A 19,500-nucleotide genomic window follows, 5' to 3' on the forward strand; every position below is an offset into this window, starting at 1 on the left:
GACAAGGTGGATGAGGTAATATCTCTTTTTGGACCAACTTCTGTTTGTGAGAGACAAGCTTTCGAGCTTCCACAGAGCTCTTCTTCAGGTCTGGGAAATGTACTCAGTGTCACAGCTAAATAAAAGGTGGAACAGATTGCTTAGCTTAAGTAATTAATGCATATTTCAAGGAACTATCCAAGGTGAAGTGGTCAGTTAACATCTCTGCAGTCCTAAGGAGGAAAGGAGAAAAAATAGGCTGGGGGAGGATTCAGTGAGTTTTAGATTGTTGTAAGAAGCCATAAATCCAGCGTCTCTGTTCAGGCCCTGATTTTTAGTGTCTGGGAAAGCTAGCTCCTAGGCTTGTCTTTTGAAGATGTAGCGCAGGATTCTTTGAGGACACTGAATCTCTTTGAGGCTACTGCAATAAAAATAATATTGATAAAAATGGTCTACTTGTTCCTAAATCAGTCTTAAGGTTGCAGAAATTAAAAGAAGTTTAGAAATGTTTAATTTGGAAAAGAAAAGCCTCAGAGGAGATAACACAGAGGCATATAAAATAATGAATGGTAGAGAGAAAATTATTTGGATGCTACCAGACACCCTTTCCATAATATAAGAAGAGGGTACTTCAGAATAAAAGGCAACTGGCTTAAAATGTTTAAAAAGGTAGAACTTGCAATAGACTGTGCCATTAATATAGAGCCACGAATTCCCCTGATGAAATGTTCAACAATCATCTTGACAAACTCAGGTCTAGATTCTAAGCTTCCTTGTGGCAGGGACTGTTTTTATCTATGTACTGCAGAGTGCTGAGCAACTTCATAATCAAATAAATAGTAGCCGCTCCAGCAGATATTTATCTTTGCTCCATGCCAATAAGATACTCCAGCTTCTGCTAGCTGGAAATCATACTGAGCTGCTGAGTTTAAAGTGTCTGAACTTGTTCACTAAAGCCCTTATTCAGGAAATTTTCCCTCTTCAGGAACAGTGCTTAAGTATGTGCTTAAGTCCCAGTGAGGTTTAATTAATTAAAGGGGAAGAAACTGTACAACAATAGATTGTGGGAACATTCATATCCACAACAAACATCTTTAGTGTGGAGATATTTTTGTTGTAAGATGCTCTTTACTCAAGAGTATTTTTCAATGGCATTTGGTTCCATCTGCGAAGCTGAAAACCTGAAGCACCAATGAAGAAAGGGGGATTTCTTGTATCAAGGGCAGGAGAGAAATGTTTCACACAGCAAACTCCTTTCAGATGATGTATCCTTTTAGTTAGACATTGTTTCAGGCATTTCTCAAATTAATCATCATTCATTGTTAAAACACGTCAAAGACAATTTACCTGCTTTCGGAATTTCATCCAGGTGCAAGTTAAAGGTGGCGTTCCTACTACTTTGCAAAACAGTTCCACTGATTCACCAGCACGGACTTTTCTGTCTTCTGGGAACTGAATGATCTGAGGGGGAAGAACTGAGAAAAAAACCCATCTCTTTAGAGAATTATATTTTCTATTTTCCTGAACAGTTGAGTGAGTACATATCTGGGGTCAGGAAGGAATTCCCCCCCCCCCGCCCAGGTCAGATTGGCAGAGACCCTGGGGGTTTTTTGGTTTCCTCTGCAGCATGGGGCACAGGTCACTTGCTGGTTTGAACTACAGGAAATGGTGGATTCTCTGTAACTTGAAGTCTTTACATCGTAAGTTGAGGACTTCAGTAACTCAGCCAGAGGTTATGGCTCTATTGTAGGAGTGGGTGGGCGAGGTTCTGTTGGTTGCAATGCGCAAGAGGTCAGATTAGATGATCACGATGGTCCCTTCTGGCCTTAAAGTCTGTGAACTAAAGGAGTAACTGGCAGCAATAGCACATTGTTATCCTCTTGTAGATCAGCCACTAGAAGGAGATGAGACACACACTTTGCCAATGGGTGTCACAGTTATTTTCTGACAGCAGAGGAATGTAGAAATTTGGGACTCCTTGGTTCAATTCCAGATTTTGGAGGGGAAGGGGCTTTAGTGGTTACGGACCTTTCTGGCACTGTACTCCCATCTCCAGCCAATCTTTTCCCCTCTGCTCCTATCCTCTGGCTCCCATCCTCCACCCCCATGCCTCACTTCTTGACTTTTGAATTCAATTGCTTCCTCTTTTGCCTCCTCACTGCCTGGGCACCAGTCAGCACTGCGCTCAGAGCACAGGAGAGATGGTCTTCCTGCTCTGAGTTCTGGTGCCCAGCAGCCCCTGGCTGACCTGTTTTGGATGAAAATTCAGACTGGACCATGGCAAACATCAGCTTCAATGGTTAACGTTTGCCCAAGTTATAAACATCTGAACACAGCGTCCTTTAACAGAAACTGTTGAGCAACCTTAAGTTTAGGTGGAGCTACTAGAGATGGGGAACATGGTGCTTTTGAAATTCTCCCCCTAGAACATCAAACCTACCATTTAATCAGAAGAAAACATGAAGCAGGCAAACAATTGTTTCAAGGTAGGAGTGATCTTTTCTTGGAAATCCTATTGCATTACTGCCTATGCTTACAATGCAACAAAATGCAGCCGTTTACCTGCCTTTGGGGGGGTCTTTGGAGCTGGTTTCTTTTTCACTGTTGCTTCACCTAGTAAAAAATAAATAAAAAAATTAAATAGTTCATTAGCAGGTGAGTTTTGGGAGGTACAAATTTAATTATACAAATAGTCACATTCCTGGCAGTATTGTTGTTGAGCTCACTCCAGCACAAAAAATCTACGTTACACTTGTATTGCTTCTCGAAAGCACTTTCAAGGAGTCTGACCTGATCCTTAGAATACACACATTTATGGCTGGGATTTTCAAAGGTGCCTAAGGCAGTTTGGCATCCCTGTTCCTATGAGATTTGTACTCATCTGCGTTTGAGTACCCACCATATTTGGTTTTGGCCCAGACAAATGGCTGAGATCCACCACATGCTGGATATCACACATATTTTCAATATGCAAATTGCTGAATAGTTTAGAGAAAACCCCAACTAAAACTAGGTAATTGATTTTCTATTTCTTATTTGCTCCTCACGTGCTGATATAGAAATGGCATATACAGGAACTGAACACTAGTATTTTTCATTGCTTTTGTGAATGGGGACAGCTTTTGCCATTTTCCAAGATGCCGGGAATCTCACCATTGTTAAAAATATGGACTGGCATTTTAAACCTAGCTGCCTACATTTAGGTTCCTAAATCCATGTGTATGCTAGACAGGGGCTGCAGCTCTCATTGACTTCAGTAGAAATTGGGGTTTCTCCACATTTTCAAATATTAGACCACATATGTTTAGGAGCTTAAATACACATACAGCAGCCGAACTTATGTTTGAAAACTTTGGTCCATTATTTATGAAAAATGTGACGGGAGATCAAATTGTAAAAACACACACTCTCTCTCTCATTTAAATCTCCCCTTTAAACAGCTACTGAACATTCTGTACCTGCAAGTATTGCCCTCAGTCTTTATAAAAAGCCTTTTTCTTGAAGCTGTGGAACATTTAATTAGAACTGCAGTAGTTTTATTGTTCTGAGCTCTGAAAACAGTAATGCATATAGCAAACAAAATACAGTTTTTACAGCGTTTGCTCGTGTTACTAATGCAACTCACTGCTCACTCTGTGTTACATATCCATTCTATACCTGGTCCATGCAGGATACGAGTCTGCTACAGCCGCTAAATACAGGGCTGTGATGGGTTGGATCACAGAAACCCCCTGGGAGTTGCCACCTGATGTGCCAAGACTATTTCTGCTCCTGCTTTCCTGCCCTGTCAGCTTAGGACTTCAGTGCCCTGCCTGGTTTGAGCCAGACCCGCTAGCCTGCTGCAAACCCAGACCCAGGTCTGAATCACATCCCACAAACTGCAAGCTTAACTGAGAGCAGCTTACAGAAGTGTGCCTGTCTTTAACACTCAGATGCCCAACTCCCAATGGGTCCAAACTCTAAATAAATCCGTTTTACTCTGTATATATGTTTTATAGGGTAAACTCATAAATTGTTTGCCCTCTAACACTGATAGAGAGGTATGCAGCTGTTTGCCCCCCCACCTCCAGGTATTAATACATACTCTGGGTTAATTAATAAGTAAAAAGTGATTTTATTAAATACAGAAAGTTGGATTTAAGAGGTTCCAAGTAGTAACAGACAGAACAAAGTGAATTACCAAGCAAAATAAAATAACAAAAGCAAATCTAAGCCTAATACAGTAATAAAACTGAATACAGATAAAAACCTCACCAGTTCCAGTAAGCTTTCTTTTACAGACTAGTCTCCTTCTAGTCTGGGTCCAGCAATCACTCACACCCCCTGTCGATACTGTCCTTTGTTTCAGTTTCTTTCAGGTATCTTTGTGGGTGAAGAGGCTCTCTCTTTAGCCAGCTGAAGACAAAATGGAGGGGTCTTCCAGGAGTTTAAATAGACTTCCTCTTGTGGGTGGAGACCCCCCTCCTCTCTCCTATGCAAAGTCCAGCTACAAAATGGAGTTTTGGAGTCACCTGGGCAAGTCACAGTCCATGCATGACTGAGTTCCTTACCAGCCAAGCCACATTCCTGGGAAAGCCTAGATGTGGATTGGCGTCTCCAAGTTCATTGTTGGCTTAAGGGCTTCTTGACTGGGCACTTACTGAGAATAGTCTTTTCTCAGGAAGCTGACCAACTGCTTCACTAAAACCTACTCAGAATCAAACAAGTATGCAGCCAATATTCATAACTTTGAATACAAAAATGATAAAAATAGGATTAATAGATTCAGTAGATTACAACCTTTACAGAGATGTGTTACATGGCATATGTAGCATAAAACACATTCTAGTTATGTCATATATACATTCATAAGTATATTTCCATAAAGCCTTATGGGGGGGACACCGTTACACAGAGCTTGGTTTTTTACTCAAATGGTGGAAACTCAGCTTCTAGCTATGGTGTTCCCCAGTTCAATCCCTAGTATTAGCAGAGATGGCAGTTCTCACTTATCACTTTAGATTGTTTCAGTAGAAAGAATTTTATAATTTAGTTTTCAGCATCAATGCTTTTTCTCTTCTTTTTTTTGAATATTTTGCAAAGTTTGGACAATGAAACTGGTCAATATCACTTTCCGTTTATAAAAAAGTTTAACTTCCCCCTCAAAAATATTATGCTTAATTTTCACATGCACTCCATGTATTGGTTTTGGTTGGGACCAGAAGTACTGTGATACACAGAAAGTCTATTCTCATAATACTTACAGCTGAGTCACAAAACAGGAAGTATTGTATATCCCCTAAGAAACCCTGTTCCTTAGAGACTTATTTAGCTGGTTATTGGTTCACGTTGGTATCTACCTTTGGGGAGCTTACCCTAACATAACTGAACCACCAGAGCATTTCATATTCACCCATTTCACTACATACTCTACCAGGACCCACTCCTGTTTAACTGTAGACATGTACAGTATTGTTGTAGCTGTGTCGGTCCCAGGACATTAGAGAGACAAGGCTGAGGGGGTGAGGTAATATCTTACACAGAGGTCGTCTTCAGGTCACCTGTCTCTCTCACCAACAGAACTTGGTCCCATAAAAGATATTACCTCACTCCCTTGTCTCGTTAACTTTAGACATATACTTTTAGAAATACAACTCCTTAAAGAGGACTATCACTTTTTGGGTCATCAGCCTAGTTACCTCTGGGTCTTGTACAGCATCAGTGCTCTAAGGATGGTCATTTACCTACATCAGGTAAATACCCTCCAACCCACACCTTTCCCCAAATCTGTATGAGTAAAACAAAAAGAGTGAGATTCTATGAGTAACTGTTCAACTATGTTTGCCATTGGCCTGATTCTGCAATGCCTACCCATGCTGAATAGCCTCTGTTCCCATGAGCAACCCCACTATCAATAGCACATACTTATGTGAGTAGATGCTAGTCATTAATGGTTGTGGAATCTTGCCTTCTATTTGTATTGTAAACCCCAAAGTGGTGTTTGATTCTGCCCTCACTGAAGTTAATGGAAGTTTTACAAATGACTTCTAGAGGAGTGGGTTGTGTTCTTTGTTATTTGTTTAGCTCAACTCCATTACTGTATAGTGCCATGTACATTTATTGAACTATATTGGCTTATACTAGGTATGTATTATTCTTTTTGCTGCACTGCACATCAGATTCTCCCTGTCTCCTAAGAGTATTCTAAATTGAGAGTGAAATTAATATTGACTGTCCTCCAAGAACAATAAAGGCTTTAAGTGCTAGTTAAAGCTGTGAAAGTGATCTCATTGACTACTTATTGTAGTAAGTCTCACATGAATGACATTAAGGGACATCGGTGAACATGAATGAGCACAATTTGCCAAATACTTTCCTGGGTTGAAGGTTCAATGGCCAACTTTTAGAAACTCCAGTGCAGGACAAGTAATAGGAAAGGCACGAGGTTCTGATCTAACATGATCTATGCTAAACTCTGTCTGATACATTCAAATAGTCACAACATAAACTATATACATGCCGCTATATCCCAGCTAACAGGCAAGGCAATGAGTGGAGTCATTTCTATCTCCAAATTCTCTTGTTTTTGTAAGATTCAGTCTGAGTACATCTCACCAGATTTTTTTCCTGGTTACCTACGTTTCAATCTCTAGCTTTTCACATTCATGTACTTTCAAGGAGATATATACAATACACACACACACGAGTGTATGTATATACATATTTATACACATCTATCACTTCCCTCTGCCTACTACCTACCAGCCACTCAGTTCATAAAACAAGAGTGCCACATCATTCCACATTATTCATTCATTCACAAATTAACCCAGTGATAGTTACTTCATCAATGGAAATGCCCAGCGTGTATATATATGTGAAGATGTACAATGAACCACCACCTGTGAAATTTACACTGCAAGTGAAACTAATACACAGTGCTTAACCCTGTGAGAATTAAGGGCCAGGCTCAGGCAGTTTAAAAGGCTCTCGCATCAGTGAGGATTTCCGTACCAGCTGAGCAGAGAACATAAACCTATCACTTCACTCAGCTGGGATTGCTGCTTTTAGTATAACACAGAGATGCTGAAAAAATCCTGAGCATTACTTGTACTTAACAGTAGATGTGCAGACTGCCACTGCACTTCATCAAAAGAACGCAGACTGGGTAGGGGTAGCGAGAAGGTCTGACTGATGATCCTGATCTTATTTTACAGCCACAAATAGCCCTGGGCAGGAAGAAAAAGCTGGGGCAATTTGGGAGGAGTGCATGCATATATTACAGAGCTTATATCTGTTCTCACTAACAGAATTTACTTCATTGTTCTTGGACCTCACCCTGAAAACTCCAGCTCCCACTGTATGTCTCCTGCAAAGGGCATAACCAAATTTCTCTCATTAGCTGCTGGAGACAGTTCCAAAAAAGAAAGCTAATAACATTAACCAAGTTGACAAGGTCAAAATGATTGTTTTCATTAAAATATTTGAGATTCTTGGAAAATGGTAGTTATTTGGTTCAAGGATGCTTCAGCTGTTTAGAAAAGACAACATATCTCTCTTCTGATATTTACATTTACATTGAAAGGGGCTGAAGCTGAACACCAGCTTACAGGAGACAAAAGGACACAATATTCTCTCCCTAAATGAATCAGCCTCCCAGAAATGACATAATGTAAACAGCACCAGGCTGGTATTTACATAACTTTATAGACAGATTTGCCTGTTAGGGAGTTTGTTTGAGCCAGCCGGAGGATATACATTGAAAGGGAAAGATTCCTCTGCGGGATGATATCTGTGGAACATTTGGTTGGTCTGTTTCCCTGGCCGCAATGTTAAATTCGTGGGAGCACAGATGCTTGGAAGCCTTTCTTTCTTTGTTGTTTCCCTTTTTTGGAATTCTACTAAAAATAGTCAGAGTCCCCTCTCCCGGAAACTGCTCTCTGCACAGCCTGAGCCTTCATAAAATATCAAAGGAAAAGCGAATGTAACTACAGCATGGACACTTGGTTGTCCAGGTGAAGCCTGTCCTTCACTTTGACCCCAATTCAAGAAAACATCCTTATTTAGGATAGCACTTCCAGGACGTGCTTAACTCCCACTGATTTAATGGGCCTTTAGCACATGCCTAAAGTTAAGCACGTGCTTAAGAGCTGCCCTGAATAGGGATGGACTTCAGCACATGCTGGAAGAGTACAGTTAGTACCCTTGCCATGTGTTTGTATCGTGATCGTATGCATCCAAACAGCAGAGTAAGGCAGTGTAAGGCACATCTCCTCACACAGCTGCACAGGACGTAATCCAGTTGTGGCTCAGGGTGAGGAAGGACCAGGGGCTACAGGCTTGAGACTCTCCACACCATGAGCAAACAGGTGTGGTGAGATGTCAGCATGGATCCTTGCACCTCCCCCCTTTATGATTCCTTAAAGGCACAATGCCTTCCCCAGGCTCCTCTTGGAGCAGCACAGGGTAGCCCTAAATACGTAAGTCTTCACCTCCCCTTGGCCAGCACAGGGATTAATATCTGGGGATCGTGTTCTCCCTGAAATAAAGGAAATGAGCAAAAGGTAACTTGGGTAGGAAACTTCTCTAGCCATTAGGAGTAAAAGGATCTTTTGGTCAGTCTCATATTCCCCTTCAAGATATCTTGGGAATCTGCTATGCTACAGTTTCAATCTACAGTGGATACATAAATTGCATTTAGCACTGATAGATGCTAAAGAAACTGCATTAACAAGTGAAAAAAATGTTACTCAGTAGGACATTGGAATTGCCCATAGCAGCCTTGAGACCAGACCCAACTGTGCCAGGCACTATACAACATATAGTAGGAAACAGTCCCTGTCTTCAAGAACATACAATCCTGGGAACTGAAAATACATCTTCTCAGTCCCAGTCCCATGACTAGCCAAAAGATCATTGTTCCTTCCTTGGGCCAGATTTTTCCTGGTGTAATTCCACTGACCTTTCATATTAAAAATGCCATCTATGGTCCCTATTATACATTAGCAATTATGCATAACAGTAAAGAACAGAAGACAAAGCACAAGAAATGAAAGCACTGACAGAGACACTCCCTACCAAATTAAGCAAAGTTATGGGGATGAAAACTGGTATAATCAACTAGAGAAAGTGGCATGGAACACCTGGTATCTAATAGCTGGCCTTCTACCCCTTCACCAATCAGCAACAAATATATTCAAATGGAAACATTACAACACTTTTATCTCTTAAAATACAAAAGGTTGAACAACCTTCTCTATCTCCTACATCAAACATGCAAGAACATCACATTTTAAAATACAAAAATATACAGAGATATCAAATAAGAGACAGAACTTAAAAAGCAAGCATTATGACCATCATCTTGGCTGACACACCAGGAACCTCCTGACCTAACAATATAAGCAGCTAATAGTTTAAGCTAAAGACCCAAGCCTCTCTAGGTTGGGCTGTAAGAGATTCATATCCTCTGTGGTCTGGTGACAGATAGATGCTTATAACACCCAGTCACCACTGAAGAACGTGGAGTATAAGATTAGACTATAATGTGGTGTCCTCTGGTACTGTAATTTATTGCTGATCCATGACACATAGATATAAGAACATACATAAATAGCTGGAAAGGAAAGTACAGCAGCGACAAGAGAACCTGCCCAATAGTCCGGAAACAGTAGTGAAGGGTTGAAAACTAAACAGTTCCAGGTTCACAATTTCTCAAGCAGCGATTTTCTCACAGCCTTTGGAGACAAATGCTTATTAACTTAGTAATCAAAGAGTTAAATTTGGTGACAAACAGGAGCTAGACAGAATAACTCATTTGCCATCCAGGCCAGAGATTTGTGGGGTAACATATTTTTCATTCTGCAGAGTCTAGAATAGCTTTTATTTTCTCATTAAAAATGACCAGCTGGTTCAATGGAAAATCCCATATTTAGCTTCTAAATCATTTAAAGACAGATCCATCATTATTTTTTTCACCAGCCTCCCTTAAGAAATCTGCGGAAATTCACATAGACTTTCCCAGGGAAGAGAGAAGACACACTGACACACTCCAAGCCTCCTTTATTCAGAAGATTAAATATAGTAGGAGACATCATTTTCTTAACAGCCATGGTAGATGAGGTTCAAAAGAGCTTTGATAGGACACAGGCTGTTCCTACAACACATTAAACCAAGGCTAGTAAGTATATAGAAACCTAGCATGGAATAGAAATATAGGCTCCTCAGATCTGACCCTACACCACTGAAATCAATGGGAATTTTACCACTGATTTCAGTGGGAGCAAGGTTGAGAAGTCGGGCTCTTGTAGTTTTCATGTTCCTCACATACCATGAGGTTGTGAGCATTTACAGCCCTCATCGCCTTCAATTACATAAGACCCGGAGCTAAGATGCCATGGCCAAGCTGCAGAATTAGGTGCCTAAAGCCAAATTCTTGAGTGGATATTTAGACTCCTAAGTATATGGGCTTGATTTTCAAAAATGCAGAGCATTCAGCTGCTCTGAGGGACTTCAGTGAGAGTGGCTGGGTGTTCAGCACTTAAGGAGTCTAAGAATGGATTTAGGAGCCCAGCTTTATGCTCCTGTTTTTGAAAACCTAGTCTGTCTTATGTTTCTGTTACATACTAGAGTTCTCAAATGCTTGCTAGATTATTTCACTGGAAATTTACGGTGTGTAGCATCTCTCTGGTTCAGTCCTATGTTGCAAAAAACATATTTCTCATTTCTCTCCATTTAAGACAATTAATAGAAGTCACTCCTCTTCTGGCTACATGCAGTTATGTAGGATGAACTGTAAGCAAAGCCCATGGAAAATACTGTTCTTTGCCAATGTTCACTCAGTTAGAAAATGTCACTATGGCATAAACTGTAAAGTAACCTGGCAGGAATTCAAGTAGCATACCTGGCATAAGTTAGATGGTGGTGAACTAGGCACCAAGGAGGAATAATTTACACAATAGGTGACTATTTCTCTATGGCTTTATATATACATGAACTGGATTCTCTATTGTAAATGAAGGCACCAATTAAAAATTCAACAAGCTGAGTCTCTTATGCACTTTTATTTCAGCTAGTTTACATTTGACTAATTCTCATTTTCACAAAACCCAGGTGTGCCCAATTGAAACTTCTGCTCCAAATGCCCCGAGCTTTGGGGAAGCTCAGGTCCAGATCCGAATGCTACAGCTCAAGAGTCCTCTTCATTGTGTATATTAAGGAAACAGATTTCAGCTGCACTTGGGAACAAATCCAGTCCCACTATCTATGGGGAAAGAGGCTTCCTGACCAATAAACTGGTTATTCCAACATACAAGATACGGTGCTGAATGCTTTGCAGTTACTGCCCAGAACACAGCCCTGCTTTTGGAAACACTCTACATGGCAGCATGCAATTGGTGGGGCATGAACATCCTGGGAGAGGGGGTGGAGCAAGGGAAGCAGCTTGGAGTTGCTTGATTGGACCCTTAAAATGTTCCCTACTCCCTTGGGGAGTGAGAACAATCCTCATTGCAACAGAATCGTCCTCTTCTCCATCCCTTGCTGTATCTGCACAGTGCCTGGGGCCAGTTACTTGAACAGGGCATGGGATTTGCTCTTTAGGGTAAAAATTCTGCATCCATTTCTGATGCACAGTTCTCTGCTAACACATTTTGCATTCCCTAAACACACAGATCTCCCACTGCTGCTAGGAGGAAATCACTGCCTGTTGGAACAGAAAATACCGGGTTTGATATTTTTCCTGCATAATTTTGTCCTAACCTAGGGGTATCTGATTTCCCAGATGCAGTTAGTTTCTTCATCCTCACAAGAAGAAGAAGGAATCATTGACTGTAACTGGGCAAATTTTATGTAGAAGTAAAAGAGCTTGAAAGAGTGACACAGCAAATGGATGTGGAAGCACTTCATTTCATAAAGGAGAAATATGCATTAGTGGCCATGGTTTGTACTTACACTATAGTAATAACTCACAAAAGTTGTCATTCCATCTTGACAAGGAATAGATAACAGTGTATAAACTGAAGTGTTTTATGATTTGATTATATACCTCCCAAACCAGACACGTCAAGTCTGGCTCTTTAATGTGACATTTACCTAAAATGGCTCCTACAGACTTGGATTCTCAGACAAGGTTTTTTTATTGAAGAGTGACTAACAGAACTATGTGCTAATCACTTGGTCATCGACTGCTGATTTTTTTACAGCAATTAAAATGCTCTGAATCCTCTCTGCTCTGGAGATAAATATGTAACATGATAAAGAACCCCTGACACATTTATATTTATGACAGTCTTCCAGTCATGCCTCTGCTCAGCATTCCATGCATGCAACAGTGATGCTGAGAAATCAGATCTGGTAAGATAAGGCCAGAGCCTTCCAGAGGATTTGTTCTGGATAGTGTCGTGATGACATTTTATTAACAACTGTCAACAAAAGAAAGCATAACATTTGTTTGACATGAAATCAAACAGATTTCATGTAGTAGCAGGTATAAAGATTTATTTCAGCAGGATACCTAATACTTTTAAATACTGTAGTTCCTGTTCCTGGGCCTGTTCCTTTCCAAATAAATAAATAAAATCAATACACAAGATATTTTCTCTGACACAGTACAATGCATTTTTCACTGAGCAGAGGGAGAAGTTGCACCTGATCTGATTAATCTCTGTGTTAAATCATCCCTTCAACATGTATTGTGTAAGTGGGAGTTGTAATACGTGCAGTTGAGATGGGAGAATCCAATACAACCTAATGGAATTTACTTCATCTGCTGACAAGAGTTAGGCACCATTCCTTAATATTTAGCTTAAAGCAGTGTAGTGAAATATGCCTACAGAATATAGCAGGCATTTATTTCAAGACACTCACAAGTGTGTCATTCTTCTCTTATATCTCAGTTTCGAAGGTGCTGAATTCTAGAAGACGATTTCAGAGTGAATCAGTGCCTGGATCACTGCATTACTCGTTGTGACCTGCATTCAGTTTGTTCCCACTCAACACAACGGATTTCTGTTGTTGCACTGTTAAGCCCTGGTTCAATCAGAAACCCTCTGCAACAGCTTCCAGCTGTTATCACACACTTATTTTTGGTTGATTATTTTGGTAAAGAAACTAATTATTTTGGATACCCTACGTAGGACACTTTAAAGGGGCCTCAATTTTAGAAAATACTGGCTACTCAACCTCTGAAAATCCATCCCTTTAAGGACAATTTGAGTTGAGTACCAAAAAATCACTAGTCAGCTTTGAAAATGGTAGTCTTAAACTTATCTGCCTCAGTTTCCCACTCCATAACAGAGGACAACATTCATCTTGATAGGGCAGATGAGGATTAGTTAATGTTCATAAAACACTGGAGATGTAGACCAAGATTTTCAAAGCCACATTGGAGATCTGGATGCCCAATTCCCATTAATTTTAATGGGAATTAGTTGTCCATATCTTTTTTGGTGGCTTCTCAACTGGTGGTCCATGCATTATCCACTGACAATGTGACTGCTCCAGCAGTGCAAGGAACTGTACATAAACTCTGCAAACTTCCTATTCTCCAGGGCCTTGTGTGCTTATTGACATGTGTGTGGAGTGAATGTAAATACATCACTATTCTGATCTAGTAGTATTTTACAGGTTAGCATTTTGTTCAGGTGTACGTGACAAACCAAGGCTGGAGGCAGTGAAGAATCAAACCAAATGAGAAAATGGCTCTTGATTCAGGCGCAAAGGGAACCCATGACACTCTCTTTTTAAATCAAATGATGAAGTTGAGGGTGGCTGTTGACATTGGCCAATGGTAGCACTCTGGGGGAACAGCATATCATCAATATTAAAAATGTCATTGATTGCTTTGTCTACAGGGTTTTTTTCTGAAATACTGGGCAGGATTGAGGCAAGTCCTAGATCTTGGACCACTGTAATTTTCATTCCACAACTGCTGCTATGTTAGGAGAAGCAGAAGAACCTCCCATACACTCTTCAGCCCAGTGGTTAGGGTGCTCTCCTAGAACACAGGAGACCCAGGTTCAATTCTTCACTCTGCCTGATGTCCCCAAGGAATTTGAAGTTGGATCTCCCACACTGCAGGAGAGCATCCTTATCACTGGCCTATCAGATATTTTGGTATGGGTCTGTCTCAATCGCTCCTGTTGAAGCTCTTCCACTTTTTATAAATAATTAGCCATTGGAACAGGGATGTGAACTTGGGTGTCCCTAGGCGAGTATCCTAACTACCAGGGTACAATGTCATGCTCACTCTCTTTCCCTGATCAAATGTCATTGCCTTCATGAATGACTATTCCCTGCCAGTATGAATGATAATTAATAGTCATTAAGCTAGGGATTCACTTATCAAAGCTAGTGGGACATTCGTTATGTTCAGATATAGACATTCACATAAAATTGGACCAACTAATACATTTCCCTTTGAAATGAAGGGTTTTTTTTTAAAATTGGTTTTCAATAAACTTGCAAATAAACCCATCGTCAAACAATGAAAACAATAAAGAGTTAATCCAAAAATACAGTTGCAGGCAGGGTACAGATAGCCTACAATTGTAATATGATGGTGATAGTCTAGGACTGAGGAAGTGACATGGCCCGGAAGAGATCAGAGCACAACTTAACCCGTATTCAGACTGGGACCTCTTACTTTATTGGCATTCTTGAGGGACACTCACAGTTGTAATAGTGATCCTTTAACAAGGTGTACACACACACACACACCATTAAGTCCATTGTCTTTCAGATGGAAATGATTCTTACTAGCATATTATCTGAGCGGGATTTCAGCTTATGTCTGAGATGGTAAACACTACTGAATTGGTTTTGTATATTAAGTATGTCACCACAGAGGAACATAAACAGGAATGTCAGGAAGATGAGTACACACCCCTTGAGAGACTTAAGGCTGAGATGTTCAAAGCTGCCAAAGGGATCTGAACCTCCAATTCCTTGTAAATTTCTTTTCTACTGAAGGTAAAGTATAAGCTGTCCCTCTTATGTCCCTCTTAACACTTATTATTCCCTTTAAGGTCAGATACTCAGCTGGCGTAAATCAGTGTAGCTCCACAGAAGGCAACGGAGCTATGTGAACTTGCACCCAGATCAGGATTGAATACTAAGGGCAAGACTCTCAAGTTGCTGTGTTTGAGTAGGTACAGCATAATGTGCAAGTCACCTTCAAAGAAGAACACGTGTATTTGTAGGCAGGGAGCAGCACTTACAGTACATTTTTAGGATTCATGCACAGTGTGTATCATGACAACACATTCTGAGGTTACATGGTAAACACAGCCTTGTTAAAAGAAAAGGAGTCCTCCTTTTCTTTTTGCGGATACAGACTAACACGGCTGCTACTCTAAAACAGCCTTGTTATGCATCAACAATCCAAAAGGTGCTGTTCATTACTATACTCACAGTGCAGAATCAAATTGTATTGGGCAAGTCGACAGTAAGCTGTAAATACTCCGTTTACCAGAAAAGCAGACTATTTTTTTAAACAGATGATTATATTATTTTGTGGCTCCATTAGAAACACGTTACACAAGGAAACATCTTAAAGAAGAGGACACAATTTTTCCATTTAAAGACAATCTTCTCTCTACAGCTTCTTTAAGAGCTAGTGTATTAAATGATTTAGGTTCATTTCAGGGAGACATCTCTATGTTAGGAAATCATATGTTCTGCTGCTCTTCCTTTTAAATGCTGCAGTGCCACTTGGAATAAAATACTGTATATTACCACACTTTAATGTTAATAGCTTTAATGTTTAATTCAAAAATCACTTTTCTCCTTAACCTTGCTGACATATGCAGAGATGCAAGTGTGTTGTTACTGCAAAGAAATGTAGTGCATCTTACTGACATACACTAGGAATTTTTCCAGGTTATGGCTAGTGACAACAGTCATTTCAATTAACACTCCAACAAACCGAACCTTCTTAGCTTGAAACAAAAAGTGCACAAACCCCATAATCCAATTCAAGTGGAGAAAAATAGAGCAGACTATGGTACAGATGACATTTTATTCAGGTTACAGGGCCACCTGCAGTACCCTCTCTTCTCCATACAAGAAATATACTGTGTCTTGAATCTGCAGTGACAGTAAACCACTTGAGAATTTCCAAGTTCCTTTTAGAAAGCAATCAGAAAGGAATCTGTGTGGTAAGTTTACTGCATCATGATGGGAACTGAGAACTGAGTAGGATGTGTCAAAAAGTGTTGCCTCTCCCTTCCATTCTCCCTAAGGCACAAACTCTCGATTCGCATGACCTGCATGGAAGGGTTAAAGAAACAACACAAGCTGTCTGCCTTCATTACTGTGCCTATACACAGGAAGTACCACTGAAGCTCAAGCACTCATGATTCCAATGAAAAGGAAGTTGTTAAATCACTACACCACTTACTCTCTGTTGCGAGTACAGGGGGAAGCGAGCTCTTTGACTTTTTGGTCTTCTTCTCAGCAGACTTTGGGGTCTTTGTAGGTGAGGGATCTGAAATTAAAAACAAAAGTAATAATAAAATATTCATCTTATTTAAGAACTGAGGGGGAGGGGAAGATATTCCTCTCATTCGTCATAAATTTGTTTCTGGTCTTCCTGCAAAGCTGGGCAAAACTGTTGGTTTGCACATTGTTTACACAGGATTTACTGCTCACAGTTGCTGGGGAATGCCAAGTTCCAAAGACAAGAGGGACAAACAAGGAAGGAAAGCTCTCTGCTGTTCAGAAGCAGCGGCACTCGATAAAGCTCATACCGTTAACTGCTCTGATTAACGGGGACACTACCAAGGATGACAGGCCTTCCTTAACCAATGAGAAGAAGGGGGGCTGCGCCTGAGCTGCTCTCAGCACAGCTCAGGACGGAGGGGCATAAAAGAGGCTTTTAACCAAAGAAACTCAGATCGCCTATAAATGGACTGACAGAATGCAGAGAGCTTAGAGAGGCAAATCCTCATAGGCCCAGCAACTCTCTATACTAACTGCTCTAAAACCATTTTAGAAACCCAGTGGGCAGCAGGAGCAAAGAGGGATTAGACCCCAAAGCATCCCCAGTGCTCAGCTCTCTGCTGGTTCTCTGCTTGGGGTGTCTGTTGTGGGGATTAAGTTATGATTTTCACAGAAAGAATGCAGGGAGGAAGCAGGCAGCTATTTTTTGCAATTTAGTGAGGGATGAGGTTGGGAAAGAGCACATATGGAAAGAAGGAGGAAGTTTATTGAAGGAATTTCCTCATCAGGGAAAGGACTTACCATCCACCAACACTTTGCAAGCACATTCAGCTCTCCCAGCTGCATTCTCAGCTATGCATTGGTACTGGCCCACATCTTCAGGCAAGGCCTTGTCAATGGTGAGTGAGCACAGTGACCCTAACACAAAGGAAAGAGAGGTCAGAGGGACATTGCATTTTGCAAATTCTGAAAGCACAGCGTTGCTAGCAGGGATGGAGCAGAGTGGCTGAACTGTACTGGCAATACTGAGTTCCGTAGGAGATCACAGTTCCTTAAATGTTGTTGGTATCTCTATGCTAGAAGATATGTTTCATTAAACTAAGAGGCCAATTTTCAAATTCACTGTAGTGATGAACACTTTATATATGAAGGCTGAAATAAGTAAATTACTCTTGATTCTCAAAAGAGGACTGAAGCACCTAAAATGAACTTTCGGTAGAGATGCATGCGAGAGCCAGATACAAACCTATGTTAGTAGTAATAATTATTTGTATTACAGCAGCACATAAAAGCCCCACCTGAGACTGGGGCCAGATTGTGCTAGGTGTTGTACTACCATATAACAAAGAAATGGTCCCTGCCCCAAAGAGCTTACAGTCTAAGACTACAGACAACAGGACTTCTGCAAATTGATCAGATGCAGGCTTTTGGTTTGGTCTCATCTCAGTACCCAAGGGTGAAAATGGGTAACCTAAAATAGGTGCCTAAGCTTGAAAATGATACTGCAAAAGTCACTTTCATTTTGTTGGCATGGCTCAAAGAACAAGTATAATGGTAGCTCTCAAAAAAATAAAAAGGCCAATACGTCAGCACTATCAAAGGTATCGCTGTAGCAAATGCATTCCTAGAGGAAAATATGCAAGACTTGGTTTCAATTGGGTCACAGGGACAGAATGCAGGATTCTGCCTCAATTCTGTTGTGGCCATGGAATTCTAACCCAAGGGAAACAAATTTCCTGTTTAAAACATGCTATTTTCTGTGAACCAAGAGTCTGTTTCCAACAGGTAGAGGCTGTACCAATGACTTACTCAGTCCAACTCTGGGCACATCCTCCCTTTCCCCACAGTTTATATGCTGCTTTGATGCTTTTTGAGTGACTTAGCCCCCTTAAAGCAAAATCCAAACACAAGCAAGCAGCTTTCTCAGGTGAAAGAGAGGACTTGCTTCTTTCCTTCCTCTCTCTTTGGATAGCACAGTCTGGGCCCCTAAACACACCTTGGTAGAAATTCTGGGCCTTCAGCCCAACAGTACTTGATTGTCCAAGCCTCTTTTATCCTCTATTTATCACTCCTGGAGTCTCATGTCGTACTTCCTCTTAGGCCTGTCCAGCTCTCTTGGACCCTCTGACTACTGTACCGTTCCCCAGCACCTCCTACTGGTCAGTCTCTCTTTCTCTGGGTTAAGTACTGACTGCCTCTCTTCTCCCAGCAGGCCTGCCTCTTGGTCACACACATCCCTATCATATGACTCTCATGATCTGAGAAGTAAACCAATCACTGGTGAAACTGAGCCCAAACTCCCTTAAAAGTGGTCAACTCACCATGACAGGAGTATCAGAGAAGATTACAGACTCCCCCCAGGGATACACAAAGATTTGGCTTCAGCTCTGATGCAACAACTGAACTCTTCATATAGAGAAAATCCCCCTTCTTAAAAGGGTATGTCATGATGTGAAGCAAAATGAAATGTAATGAGACTTCTCAATGCAACTGCTTTGTGAGACAAGCATGAGGAGGAGGAGGACAGAATGAATTTTTTTTTTGGACTCTCAGCTAGATTGGGGAAATGGATTAAAATACTATCTTCCCCCACCCCCCAGGAACAAAATGAAAATTATTTCTGATGAGAGAGGCTGACCCTCTTAGTCACGTAGTATATAGGCTCTGCCAGTCACAGGAAAAGAAATGAGTGTCTTCCCCCATATGACTTATCTCAAGAATCAGGTTTGAACTCAAAACGCAGCACAAACAGCAAATGGAGGAGAAGCATTAAAAAAATGCTCTTACAGGCTGCTTGCAATGACATACAACGTTCAAGGTAGTCTTTTCTAGGTCACAGACAGAGTCTGAGTGTATATTAAGACTAATTCCAAATAATTTATAGAGTTCTACAACTTGCATCAAAGAGATAACATATTAGCACACAAAAACACCACAGGTAAAGGGTGGGAGGAGAAAGAGATGCTCAAAGAGGTGAAGTGACTTGCCCAAGATCACACAAGTCTGTAGCAGAGCTGGGAACAGAATCCAGATCTTCTGACTCCCAGTCCAGTGCCCCTACAGTATACCTACTGTATACTGCAAACTGTCCTGGAAAGTATT

At 40.9% G+C, this 19,500-nt stretch overlaps 1 protein-coding gene across 5 annotated transcripts in view; it reads right to left on the bottom strand.

Moving 5' to 3' along the window:
* MYLK (myosin light chain kinase) overlaps positions 1 to 19,500 on the bottom strand; it is a 320,305-nt gene that overhangs the window by 61,150 nt on the left and 239,655 nt on the right. For all 5 annotated transcript variants that reach the window (XM_074967150.1, XM_074967152.1, XM_074967151.1 and 2 more), the window contains 4 exons: positions 17,200 to 17,316; positions 16,358 to 16,444; positions 2,542 to 2,592; positions 1,327 to 1,454 (listed from right to left, as the gene is read on the bottom strand). In XM_074967150.1, the coding sequence (XP_074823251.1) occupies positions 1,327 to 1,454; positions 2,542 to 2,592; positions 16,358 to 16,444; positions 17,200 to 17,316 (383 nt within the window). The remainder of the gene's footprint in view (positions 1 to 1,326; positions 1,455 to 2,541; positions 2,593 to 16,357; positions 16,445 to 17,199; positions 17,317 to 19,500) is intronic.

Source organism: Natator depressus, chromosome 11 (genome assembly GCF_965152275.1).
Source record: "Natator depressus isolate rNatDep1 chromosome 11, rNatDep2.hap1, whole genome shotgun sequence".
NCBI classification, from domain to species: domain Eukaryota; kingdom Metazoa; phylum Chordata; order Testudines; family Cheloniidae; genus Natator; species Natator depressus.